This window comes from Protopterus annectens, chromosome 2.part1 (assembly GCF_019279795.1).
Source record: "Protopterus annectens isolate FY-2018-M chromosome 2.part1, PAN1.0, whole genome shotgun sequence".
NCBI lineage: Eukaryota > Metazoa > Chordata > Ceratodontiformes > Protopteridae > Protopterus > Protopterus annectens.
In genome coordinates, this window is record NC_056729.1 from 1,992,170,157 (window position 1) to 1,992,184,409 (window position 14,253).

Here is a 14,253-nt window from a genome sequence, read left to right on the forward strand (position 1 = left end):
TCTCGAGGTGCTCTCTCTACCCATAATGCCCCACTCAGTCACAAATACCTTAGATCTTGTTTGCCTCCATCTCGCACGACTGCAGATCCTGCTTAAAGAGCTAAACTTGGTATAGTCTTCTGACTTGTGAGTAATAGCTATTTTGTACATTTTTCGTAAGTTCTCTATTTGGTCCTCCCTCTACTGTCAGTCGAGTTTTTCTTTGATTTTTATCTTCCCTTAGGGTACATTTCCCTTCTTATTTTCTACCACCTGGTATCTTTTAACGTACAATTGTTAGTACTACTTCCTCTTTTCTCTTTTTTCTACCCTTTATAGGATATTCTCTTTACTATTGTTCATAATTTTTTTCTAATCTACTGATAATAAAAACAAAAACAGGAGTCCCTGTTGATGCTGTAGTTGTGGGGACAGCTAGGAAAAAGGAGCTAATGGAGCAGAGTTCGTCTATTCATCCCCCTATTAGAGTAATAGAGAGTCCAGGGCATTGGGCAAGTTTAGAAAGTGTATATTTGCTTCAGCGACCTTTGCCTTGAGGTCCCTGAATTATTTAGTGGGCTTCACAATATTACAGAGGGATTTGACCAAGGAACTCTCCAAATCCCTCTTAGAGTCCATGTCTGTAGAAGACTACAAAAGGTCTTCTTCACAGCTGGCCACTCTTTTGTCCATTTCAAATGTGTCCATTAAGTTAATAAAAGTGCTGCAGAGGATACTTCATGGGTGGCCATTTTAGGCATAGCTGTTAGAAGACATGCCTGGATGTGGTTATGTGACTTTGCTGAGCCTTTCATGTCTTCTTTCATCAGTGCTCCCTTTGATGGAATGCGTCTGTTTGACCCTTCTGTGAATGAAATGTTTCCTAGAGTGAAGAGGGTGGGAAGGCCCATTCTGCCATAGGGATTCACTTTTCTACCCCCAGTGATCCTTTCCCCAAAATCAAAGAGGAGATAAGAAAATGTGGTTCCATAAATCCCAGGGACCTTTCCAGGGTTGACATGGGCACCCTGATGGCTATGTGGAGCCAGTCATCAAAATGTGGAAACACTCAGAATCCCTGCCGCCTCAGGTGTGCTACTACTACTGCCATACACCTGGTAAACACCCTGGGGACTGTAGCAAGACCAAAGGGCAAGGCTCTGAATTGATAGTGACTGGCTCCCAGCTGGAAGTGCAGGAATCTTCAGGAGCATCTGTTCATTTTAATGTGATAGTACATGTCCTGAAGATCGACTGAGTACATCCAGTCATCCTTGCAGGGCAGAATGACTGCATTTGTTTATTGTATTCATTTTCAGTTGATTTTTCAGAAACTGCTCTGGAATGCAAGGATGTGTATAGGTTGCTAAGTGTGTGACATTGCACACCACATAGGTGCTAATTAATTAACTCTGTTGTTTTCTTGTGCAAAAAAAGGTATTTGCTACCTTATACAGAATTATTGGGCTAAGATGTTGTCTCTCTTGCTCCTATTTCTGTAATGTCTTCATAAGTTTAGATCGAAGTAGTCATTGTTGATCTGCTTTCTGTCATTAGAGTATGCCAAACATCTACATCACTGACTTTGCAAAATGAAAAGAAAAAAAATTATCTACGCCTATCCACCCTAAAGAGTAAGCAACACTGCAGTCGATATACATAATTGTGATAGCACTTCAACAGTGGCCCGCTAGTATAGTGCTGCTGTATAGCGCCTGCAAAAACTGTAGATACGGGTTTGATCCTACCATGTCTGAGTGATATTTTATTAATATTAAATCCCCATGGTCCTGTTCGATAACATGATCACTAATTATTTATTTACTGTACTTAGTACTTCTTTTGCAAATGTACACTGCTTGACTTCTATATTTTATATTCTGTTTTTTAATTAATTAATTAATTAATTAATTAATTAATTAATTAAATTTATTTATTTATTTATTTCAGTGTATTACCCAATCCCTTGAGACTTTGATAAAGCCTTTTTTCAAGCTGATGGTGGTGCAACTGTTGAGATGTGTGTGTGTGTGTGTGTGTGTGTGTGTGTGTGTGTGTGTGTGTGTGTGTGTGTGTGTGTGTGTGTGTGTGTGTGTGTGTGTGCATATATATATATATATATGTATATATATATATATATATATATCTATATGCAGAGAGAGAGATATACAGATATATTGTCCCCCTTCTTTTACAGAGTTTCTGACATGGGTGTTCAGTGTACTCTTTGCGATGAAAGGAGGACTGATGCCTGCTTTGAACAAAACATAGAATATGATGTTGTCCTATCTCGCCTTCATTCTTACCAGGTCAGGCTCAGATCCGATCCTCAGATCCGTCTCAGCCGTTATATTCAAGCACAAGGTCTTCTGCCAGCTCATGGCTAAACCCTATCCCAGCATGCACTATAACCTTCCCAATATATCATTTGCCACTAAACAAGATCGGGTGCTCATTTGCTAGCTCTGGCTAAGTATTTCCTTTATTGTTGTTCTGACTTTAGGAAAGTGAATTTTTTGCTTGTTATTTAGCTTTTTGAGGTTATTGCTTAGTATGTAATCCTTTTCCGTTTTTTTGTGGCTGTGTATTTTGCTGTCGGCCATCATCTTCATTTTGGCCTTGGTATCCCTTCCTGGCTTCTTTTTTCTTCTTTCCTAACACCTCAAAAACAGTTTGTTTTAGTTAGAGAACTGTTTTATTCTTAGACCATTTAAGTTAGAGGGCTTTCCTTACCCCTTTTTCTGTCTCCTGGGCATAGTTCATTTAAGTTAGAGGGCTGTGCCTCCCTCTTTCTCTATTTCTTCTTACTATAATTTGACCCTTTTTACTTTATAGGCTGTAGTTAAAAAAAAAAAAAAAAAAAAGTTATTTTCTGTTCTGACATTACTTCCTTGTTTTTTGCTGCAAAAGGTGTCTAGTAAGAATTCGAACCTTTAAGCTTCAAAAAATGTGAAGCCTGTGGTAAAAAGATGCCCTTAAGTGATAGACACACTCTTTGTGTCTATTGTCTTAGGGCCATCAATCTCCAGGAGTCTTGGTCAGATTGTCATGCTTTCAATCAAAGAGCGCTCCTAGAGAGGAAAACAAATTGATATTAAAAGGAATATTGAAAACCCTTTCTCAGAGGCTTTAGAAGAAGGTCCAGGTTAATTTAAAAAGAACAAGTCTTCAGCAGCTAAATCTGACAAGTCTGATAAATCTGACAGGTCTGGGAAGAGATCCTCCTCTTCTGCCTTATCGGAACCATCTAAAAAGTTGGCAAAAATATCCGCTCCAGATCCAAAGCTTATTGGATCTGATAAAAGTACATCTGCTCTGACACCATCTACCTCGGTGCCAATTGAGTGTGAATTTCAAAGCCAGTCTCCTACCTTGAAGTCGTTCTCCCCCACTCTCAAGTCACCTATACTACAAAGGTCCAAGTCCCCTACCACTTCGACATGGTCTTCCAGGAGTCTTTCTGATGATGTGGATCGGGTGGTACAGGGGCTGCTGAGGCCTCTGGCGCTGGCTAAATTATTGTTGGATCCGCCCCCCACGGCTTCAGATCCTACCACATCCACCTTTTCTGTTCTGATTCCTCCTCCGATCCAAGCCCTGGCTTCGGAGTTAGAAGATCCAGAGCTGATTGTAGTGGAACCGTCGGATCTGAGACCTACTATGGGATCTATGGATCTGTCCATGGCTCCAACTTCCTCAGCCCAATCGGAACTTGAGGAGTCTAGGAACTGACTCTCTCTATTCAGGTCCAGGGAGGTGAGTTGGATCGCACAGTTGTCGGATCCGACTATGCCTCGTGGGGCCTCTGCATGGTTGAGCTCGGCACCTACCTCAACCTTGGGCTCATCATCTTTGGTTCCGGGGGGGGGGGGAGTCTCTGGGTTTCTTGGGATCCATGGATTTCCTAGGACCAAGGGACAGGGGCATTCGAGGTTATGAGGGGAGTGCTGTCTCCACAGATGGCTCTGCTGTCATCTCTGGATGTCCCCCCCCCCAAAGGCCCAGGTGTCCGCCTCTATACCCCTGCATCTACAGGGATGCAGAGATCCTAGAACTCAAGATGCCCCACAGGGTACCCCCCACTCTTCTGACACCTCCCCTCTGACGAGATCCCTCAGAAGAGGTTATGCAAGAGGAAGCACCTAGACTCCCCAGAGGAGTCCATCACTTCAGATATAGACCTCGATGAAGCTGAAGAATCCCCACGGTCATCTCCTGATGATGTCTCCTTTGGAGACATCCTAGAAATGTTAAAACAGGGAGGCGGCTGGAAGTCTACCAACCTTTCTGCTGAGGAGTCTGTTTACGAAGGCTTTTGGATCTCTCCCTTCCACCTCTTGGGTGTCTCTGCCTTTCGATGAACTTATGGACTTCGTTTCTAGAAAGGTGTGGGAGTCCCCAGACTCAGTTGAACCTGTTCCTAGGAGGCCAAACAAATATATTACATCCCTGTCAGACACTGCTTTTCTTACCTAGGGTGTCCCAGTTGATGTTATGGTTGTGGCAACAGCCACCAAAAAGGAACTTTCAGAGACATCTTTTGCTGTCCATCCCCCGAACAAGGAGTCTCGGACAGATATGGAAAGCGCATGTTTTTCTTTAGCGACTTTTTCACTCAGATCGCTGAACTATTTTACCCATTTTACAGGGTTGCAGAGAGACCTTCTAAAAGAGCTGGGAGTTACTCTCCAAGGTTCAGTGGCTGAAGAGGTTACAGATAAAGTATCCTCTCAGATCTCTACCTTAAATTCAGTTGTCAACACCTCCATGAGACTCATCTTATATGCAGCAGATGGAGCAAGTAGAGTTGCAGGTTTTGGAGTTTCCTTAAGGAGACATTCTTGGATGTGTTTGTGTGACTTTGCGGAACCCTTTAAATCTTCCTTTGTGAATGCCCCGTTTGGTGGCTTGTCCTTGTTCAGGCCCAAAGTCAAGGACACACTTACCAGGTGTGAGCAGGAAGGAAAGACTGTGTCTGCTGTAGGAGTTAGTTTTTCCATACTTACTGGACCTTATCCCAAAAGTCAGAAAGGAAATGATAAAATGTGGTTCCCAAAATCTCAGAGATCTTTTCAGGACATGTGTTGAAACTTCTCCCAGAGACAGGAGGGAAGTAGCAATGGAAGACATCAACCACACAGCAGAGGGGGTCCGCAGAATCAGGGTGATAGAGATTCTTTCTTTGGCAAGCCCTTTCAGCGCTCCTGAAGGGAGGCCCATCTGTCCAACTCTGGAGGCAGTCGGGGGTCGCTATGTTTGTACCCCAAAGCCTGGCAACAAATAACAAAAGACAAATGGGTGCAAAGCATCATATCCAGAGGTTACATCATACCCTTTTCCCTTCCCGTTCCAAAGATAAAAAAGGTTCCAGATGTTCCACCCAGTCAAAAGGAAAAAGCAACTGTAGAAATTCAAAAGTTACTAGACAAAAGAGTCATTCAAACCGTCCCCGCAGACCAAATAAGATTCAGAACTTACTCAAAATAATTTTTAGTTCCAAAGAAAACGGGACTGGAAACCAGTTCTGGATCTCAGCATTCTAAACAAATCAGTAAAAATGATCAAGTTCCAGATGGTGACACTGCAGTCAATACTCCAATTCCTGGGAAAAGACAATTGGATGTGCTCTATAGATCTCCAGGATGTGTACTACCACATAAAAATAGACAGGCGATCCAGGAGACACCTGCTCTTTCGGCTGGGAGCCAGTCATTACCAGTTTCAAGCTCTGCCCTTTGGCCTCACTACAGCCCACAGAGTGTTCACCAAATGTATGGCAGTAGTCAAGGCTCACTTGAGACATCTAGGATTCCAGGTGTTTCCATGCTTAGATGACTGGCTTCTAACCTCCACAACCAGGCATCTACTAATACAAGCAAGAGACACAACCTTACAACTTTGCTCTCACCTAGGCATTACAATAAACTACGAAAAACCTGCCTTGCTGCCTTCTCAGAATGTGGTTGTCATAGGGGTAGAATTAGACTCAACAAAAATGACAGCCAGACTCCCTCCAGAAAGAATTCAAGTTCTAAGACACCAAGTTTCATACCTTCTAGGAAAGAAGAAAGTACAAGCAAGGATTCCTGGGAATCATGGCAGCAGCAATAATTTTGATCCCACTAGCACGTCTGCATATGAGAATTCTGCAGTGGTTGCTATCCACTCAGTGGTACATGCAAGACCTATCAATGTGTCACAAGATATTATTAACAAAAACTTGCAAGAAGGACCTTCGTTGGTAACTCTAGGTCGACCATTTGTACTCACCAGCCACTGGCCACAGTGACTGCAGGCACCTCTCAGATGGGGGGGGGGGGGTCATTATCTGGGAAAGACAGTCCACGGCACCTGGCAGGATCACAAGGGTCAGTTCCACATCAATGTCCTAGAGATGAGAGCAGCACTTCTAGCATTGCAAGCATTCCAAGACTCTCTTCCACTGGGAACTATTGCAATATGGACAGACATGTCAATTGTGTGGTACATAAACAAAAAAAGGAGGAAGCAGATCTTATCCCCTTTGTCGAGAGGCCCTGAGAGTATGGCAGTGGGCAACCTCCTCCCAATATTTTCTGATAGCAACGCACATCCCGGGGAAATCCAAAGTGATAGTGGACAAACTTAACAGAGTGATTCTGATGCACCATGAGTGGTCCCTGTAACAAGAAATAGTGGAAAAGATTCTCTCCACTTTTCCTCCTTTCCTGTTAATTCTCAAAGTACTTCAGAAAGCCAGTTGCTTGGGAAGGGACTTGATACTCATCGCCCCATACTGGCCTTGCCAAATTTAGTTCTCCTTCCTGTGGCCTCATCTTCAGGAGGAGCCTTGGATTGTGGACCTGGTTCCAGACCTTCTGACTCGTGTCAGGAATGTTCCACCCATCCCTTCAGACCCTCAAACTGACAACTTGGCTGCTCCAATTCCAACTATAGTAAGGTTTTCAAACCTATCTTCAGTTAAACACATCCTAATTTATTGTCATAAGGCTTCAACAAGAAAGATATATAAGAGCAAGTGGAAAAGATTATCCTTATGGGCCTCTCATAACCACATTGATCCCTTTGTTGCCCCAGTCGATTCCATTTTAGAATTCCTAGCAAAACTTTTCAGTGCGGGTGCAGCTGCAGCTACCATTAGAGTTCAGCTAGAAGCTATATCCAATTTCCATCTTGGTGAATCAGGCTCAAACATTATGTCTCATACGCTATGCAAAGCCTTTCTTAGATGTACCTTGTTGTTAAGACTGCCTATCAAAGATCCTCAAACTCCACGGGCCTTAAATTTTGTCTTATCTTGTTTAATACTTCCCTCTTTTGAACCAGCATCATCTTGCAAACTCAAATTTTTAACCTGGAAAACAATTCTAGTAGTAGCAATCACCTCTCCTACAAGAGTGCCAGAGTTGCAAGCCTTGTCTGTAAAACCTCCATACTTGCTTTTCCATAAGGACAGAATGTCCTTACGAACAAATCCTTCCTTTTTACCCAAGGTATCATCAGAGTCAAATCTGAACCAAACAGTAGAGCTGCCAGTCTTCTTCCCAAATTATGAGAATAAGGCAGGATATATGTTGCATCAATGAGATGTGCATAGACAATTATGTTTTTATTTACACAGAGCTAAGAATTTTTGAAAATCTGACCAACTATTTATTTCCTTTTCAAATTCAAAGAATGGCTCTCCCGTCTCCATGGTGACACTTTCAAAATGGCTTTCAGATTGCATAACTTTTATCTATAAGTCTCAGAATCAGGATCTTCCCAGAAGAGTTAAAGCCCACTCTACAAGAGCCACTGCACCATCTTAAGCGTTTCTTGCTAGAATACCAATTGATGCCATTTGTGCAGCAGCAGGATGGGAAAACCACATACCTTTATCACTCATTACAAAGTCGATTTGGCCTTCAGGAATAGGGCCTCTTTTGGGTCCACGATTCTGAGGAATATTCTCCCTTGAGCCACCCAAGATAAGTGCTAGGGACACTACCCCAACCTGCTAAGAATAAAAACGAGATAGGACAACATCACATAAAGAATTTATGTACTCAACATAACGTTCCATGTGTGTTGTCCATCTTCGCCTTCATTGTTACATCCCACCCTCCTTCCCACTACCCTTTTGACTCCTGAAAGACCGAGTCTATACAACTGGAGGACCTGAATCTCTGACCTTCTTCTATTGACTATGGGCTTTTTCTATGACTCACTCTTTACAAGAGCAAACAAGATCTGGGGAAGGTTATAGTGCCTGCTGGGATAGGATTTAGCCACAAGCTGGCAAAAGACGTCGAGCTTGAATATAAAGGCCGAGATGGATCCGAGGGTCCGATCTGAACCCGACATGGTAAGAATGAAGGCAAAGATGGAACATTATGGTGTATACATAACTTCTTTTTACCTCATATGACACATATTGATGCATCTACTTTGTTCCCTACTATACAAAATTTCATGTTTGTACATTCCTTGCTAGAATTCAGTCTACTTGACCATCAACTTGGATTTATCTACTTTAGATTCATGCTTTACCAGTTTCTGTATTTTTGATTCAATTCTTTGATTTTTCTGTTTCTTTTAATTTAATATGGTTACTTTTCTTTTGCAAACAGAATGAATGTCATACATTAGGTAGTATTGAACTGATGAATTTGAAAATTTAAAATCCACGCACTTCCTTACTTAAATTAAAATAACAAAATGAAAACAGGAACTTTTTGAAGGCTAAACCCCGAGGAGTCAGGAGATGTTTAAATGTAAACCCTATTCAAAGGTTTTTCATTTGCTGTATTCATTATGTTATACAAATTAAAAAAATTGTCAGTTTTCACTACTAGGATTCCTTTCCCATAAGTTTTTGAATACCCATGGGAAAAATCAGTACTATAACACTAGACTAAACTGTCTTAACTCTATATATATATATATATATATATATATATATATATATATATATAAAATGGTCATCTAATGCGTGAAACACAAACAGTAATAAGAAAATTAAAAAAAATATAGAAAATATTAAGGCAAAGTAAACTACCAGTTCAACAATCTGACTGACTGAAAGATCTCACTATAGCAGATGACGCTTAAGCAAAGGATCTAGTCAGAAAAGGGCTTCGGAAATTTCAAGCTGCCATCATTAGAAGACGGGTAGGCAAGTTCCCAAAGTATGATTTGAATACACTAAACAATTCATGTTTCTAGATCTTTTCACTAATAATGCAGGGTTTTTCCATTCCTGGCCCTTTCCACTCATGGATATTGTGTGTGTGTGTGTGTGTGTGTGTGTGTGTGTGTGTGTGTGTCTGCGTGCGCGTGTATCTTTGTGGCTTTGTGCTACTTTATTTTCATATGCATTCAGAGAGCATGATAATCAGAATAAGGTATTCATATTATAAATCTGTTATTTAATTCAGTGTAATTTTAATGCTAGGTTGCTGCTGAAGACATTGATGCCTGCATAAAGATACAATGTGTGGTAGGGATAACCACTTAAATAATGATAATCAGGTTTAACAGTACAATGTCATTAGTGAAAAACAGAAAAGAGCTTTGCACATTTTGTTTAATTTGCATTTCATGAAACAAAAACAAATCAATAAAAAGCCTATAATGCTTATTCGGGTGACAGAAAAAAAAATCATTATTTGAAGGTGTGTGTGTGTGTGTGTTTCTTATATCACTAGTGTTATTAATCCCTCTCTGTTTTTTACTAGAAACTCTTTGATGAAGAGTGGCATCAGATTCGAATTTTGGTAACAGAAGAAGATGCTACTTTGTATTTGGATGACAAGAAAATTGAAAGAAAGCCATTAGCTCCTGTCATAGGTATTTACATAAGTGGAAAGACTGAAATAGGACGATTTTATGGAAGAGAAGATATAGTTCCAGTAAGTACAATCCGCATAAGTATTGTATTCACTTCTTTCTTTTATAAGCTACATTACCTGATACAGAAATTAGCAGGAATATGGTGGCTGTCTAGAATCTTGTTTGTTTTTTTCCTCAAAAATGTCTTACTTCGAATTCTTTACTATTGCTTAAACCTGCTGAGACCAAAGCTGAATTTTCTGAAAGTTACATCGATCTGAAATCACTGTACTTGGTGTTGTATTGAACTGAAGTTATTTATTTTGTGATGCATACTGCTTATTACGCTGCTCATCTAAAGTTTTTCAGCTGACAGTGAGCATTCTCAGTACCTAGCCATTTCTGTCTAAGTAGCTGAGTAATCAGGATTCTACAAAAAGATTGTGTGTGTTCCGTGGACCACTCATCTTTTTCTTTGGGTCCTGCTGGTGTAGTCCATACGCTTCATGGACCAGGAGGTAGATGCATCCTCTCTGGTTATTGTAGTGGGCTCGGTGGGCAAGAGAGAGAGAGAGGCAGTCTGTCTTAGGCAAATGGGCAGGAAATGCTACTCTGCTTAACGAGAAATCTGTGCCCATCCATAGGGAAGTTATTCCTAGCAAAAGTGGAATCTGATGTGTCCAGTCTTCACTCAGCCCTTGACTGTGGGCTCAGTTCTGAGCCTCGGAACCGACTAGGCTTTGTTCAGTTTGCACCTTCCAAACTCTCGAGCTAGTCTCTACCCATAATGCTCCTCTCAAAATACCTCAGATCTCGTTTGCTGCTTCATGTGTCAGTTGTTTTCAACATTCTCTCGAGCCTTGGCTTATTGTTAAGTAAGTTTTTTTTCCTATTTAAAATCTCTTTGATATTTCCCTATTTCCCTTCCTAATAGCTCTCTTACTGTCTACCCACTTCTCTCGTTTTAGCTTCTCCTTAGCGTGTGTGTATTTTTCATGTTTTCTATACTGCCGTTGGTAGTTTCTTCAAGTTCCATTGTTGGTACATACCTTACCTTTTTAAGGTATATTTTACTTACCATTGTTGGTATTTCCTACCTTTTTTTCTTATTATCTTAAAAAAAAACTCTGTTTCTGTATCCTTTTCTGTTAAAATTTGTGTGTGAGGCTATTTGCATTATGGCTGAAAAACAAATTTCTCCACTTAAATCCACTAAAGGCACCTCTGGATTTAAAAGGTGTCAGAAATGCCAGGGTAAAATGCCCAATTCTGACGGGCATACCCTTTGTGTTTATTGTTTAGGGAAAGTCCAGTTACAAGAAAGTTGCTGAATTTGTCATGGCTTTTCTACCCGTACTCTTAATGAATGTGATAACAAATTAAAACTTAAGGGACTTCTGAAAACTGATTTTGAAGAGGCCATTTCTGAGTCTAGAACTGAAGCCAGCACTTCGTCATCCTCCTCTTCTTTCACTAGTAAGAAAAGACATTCTTCACTTCCAAGTACCTCGGAACTGTTCAAGAAGGTTTCTAGAGTGCCTTTGGTGCCAAGGAGTTCTTCGGCACAGAAAGGTATAACAGACTCTGCACCTACAAAATTATCAGAGCCGACAGTGACTTCCTCGGCACCCACAGAGATTTCGGTGCCAGAACAGTCAAAGCTGCCTTTGCTCCCAAGGACAAAATATTCACCAACTACTGACCCTTTTAAGGACAGGCCACCAAGCCCATTCCTAAATGAAACCCTCTAGGTCTCCTTTGACTGCCTCAATTTGATCCACTAAGAGTCTCTTGGAAGTCGACATTATGAGACTGGTGGATCAGCTCCTGATGGATAGGGGATTGTCCTTCATTCCTAGCCACTCTGGTGTTGGATCCAGCCTATCTATGGCGCCACCCTTTCCTCCTTCTTCAACTCCTATTGAGTCATTGGAGCCCTTGGTTCTGAAACTCCCGGCATCGACTGTCTTGATTCTGGTAGCATCCTCTTCTCCAGTACTGAGAGCTGCCTTGAGCTCCTCTGGGCTTTCAGCACCAGAGGCTTCCCGGGGTTGAGACTCCCTGGCAGGTACAAGGTGCATGGATCAGTATCCTTAACTTTGGAGCTGTCCATGTCCCTTGATGCTTCTGCCTTTGTAGGATTGACTCAGGCTTTTGTTTCGGGGGTTGCCTCCTCAGTGCAGGGTGTGACCCCAGTTCTGAAGGAGTCTATTTTGGTTCTGGGCACCCATCCCTCTATGGGGGGGGGGGGGACTACCGGATCATTGAGAAGCTTTGTCCTCGGGGGACTCACAGGCTGTGCTACCCCTGTCGGGATAGTTTTCTACATCTCCTGGACCTGAGCTGCCATCTGTCTCATCTCCAGGACAGAGGGCACAAAAGTCCCAGGAAAGGCCCACTTTGGTGGTTTCCTCTTTGAACATCTCACCGGATCATCTCCCCCCTTCCCAGGAAATGCCTGCGAAGAAGAAGTGCAAGAGGAAGCACACAGACTCCCTGGAGGTGTCTTTCACTGAAGATACTGGTTTTGATTAAGGGGAAGGTTCCCCCAGTCACCCCTTGATGATATTTCCTTTGGGGACATCCTAGAAATCCTGAAACAGAGGGGAGGCTGGTCTTCCATCCAGCCTTCCTTGGAAGAGTCCGGATACCTGGAGGCTTTTTGTGCCTAACCCTCTACTTCTTGAATCTCACCGCCCATTGATGATCTGAGTAAATTGATCGCTGGGTGGGCATGGAAGGTGCCTGACTCCATCAAGCCGATCCCCAAGAAGCCTGATCGTATCCTATCAGCCTGTAAGGATGAGCCACACTAGTCCAAAGGCATACCCACTGACACCATGGTGATAATGGCAGCCACGAAGAAAGAACTTGCTGAGGAAAGTCCGACTATCTGTCCTCCTAACAAGGAGTCTAGGACTATGGATAGGTTTGGGAAGCACTTTTATGCTTCAGTGGCCTTCACTGTTAGTCCTTATATGGTGCACTTTACAAGATTACAGAGGGATCTGATCAAGAAGCTCTCGGATACCCTTTCAGGAGAAGTGGTTGAAGGGCTACAGGACAAAGTTACCTCTCAGCTAGCAACCCTTGATGCGATTTCTAACTCATCCATGAAGCTGATTGATCATGCAGCTGAAGGGATGACTAGAGCAGCGAGTTCAGGCATAGCCATTAGAAGGCACTCCTGGACACCACCCCGGAGGCAGAAATGGACTGCAAAACCAAGGATCCAGAGAATTTTCTCTGGTACTTCCTATCAGCACCCCTGAATCTGATTGCCCTCCTCTGGAGGCAGTGGGGGACGACTTTCTCTGCACCAATCTGCCTGGCAAATATTAACTACGGACAAATGGGTGGAGGGAATAATATCCAGAGGTTACAAAATTCCACTGTCATTACCCCCAATTACTCAGAAAAAACTCCCGGGCATTCCACCCAGTCAAAGGGAAACAGCAGTTATAGAAATTCAAAAACTACTAGACAAAAGAGTCATCCAAAAAGCCCCCCAGACCAAACAGGATCCGTTTTTTCCTCAAGGTTCTTTTTAGTACCCCCAAAAAAAAAAAAAAAAAAAAAAAAGGGGGACTGGAGACCCATCTTGGATCCCAGCAAGTTCAACAAGACATTTCAGCAAACCCAATTCCTGATGGTCTCTGTACAGTTGATACTTCCATTCTTGGAAAAAGTTGATTGGATGTGCTCTGTAAATCTCCAAGACATGTATTACCATATAAAAATGGACAAATGTTCTAGGAGGTTTCTGCACTTCCAGCTGGGAGCTAGTCATTTCCAATTCAGAGCACTGCCCTTTGGACTCACCTCAGCCCCCAGGGTGTTCACCAAATGCATGGCAGTGATTGCAGCTCATCTCAGACTGCAGAGCTTTCAAGCTTTTTCATACCTTGATGACTGGCTCCTTACCGCTACCACCAGGCGTCAATTAGAACAGGCAAGAGATTACACTCTACACGTTTGTACAGCTCTAGGCATAACAATACATTTCAAAAAGTCAAGCTTACAACCTTCTCAGCAGTTAGACTTCATCAGATCCCGCTTAGACACTGTCACAGAAATTGCTTCTCTTCATCCAGAAAGACTACAATGCATCAGATCCCAAGTCTGCCAGACTCTAAGAAACAACAGAGTTCCAACAAAATTAGTCCTAAAAGCGTTAGGCTCAATGGCAGTGGCAAAACTCTTCTCCACATAGAAAGATATCACATGCAAATCCTAAGATATCACATGCAAATCTTGCAATGGTTACTTGCCTCCCAGTGGTCTCTCATTTATCAACCAGTGTCTTACCTAATTGTGATTACCAATCTCTGCAAACAGGATCTTTCGTGATGGCTCCATTCCAATCAGATTCTCATGGGGTGACCATTCATTCTTCCACAACCCCAAGTCATAGTGACCACGGATGCTTCTCAGATAGGGTGGGGGGGCATTATCTGGGAA

At 42.3% G+C, this 14,253-nt stretch overlaps 1 protein-coding gene across 1 annotated transcript in view; it reads left to right on the forward strand.

Moving 5' to 3' along the window:
• The window catches only part of COL21A1 (collagen type XXI alpha 1 chain), a 4,597,064-nt gene that overhangs the window by 924,249 nt on the left and 3,658,562 nt on the right, over positions 1 to 14,253 (forward strand). Inside the window, exon 6 of the mRNA XM_044063368.1 lies at positions 9,699 to 9,872. Within this exon, the coding sequence (XP_043919303.1) occupies positions 9,699 to 9,872 (174 nt within the window). The remainder of the gene's footprint in view (positions 1 to 9,698; positions 9,873 to 14,253) is intronic.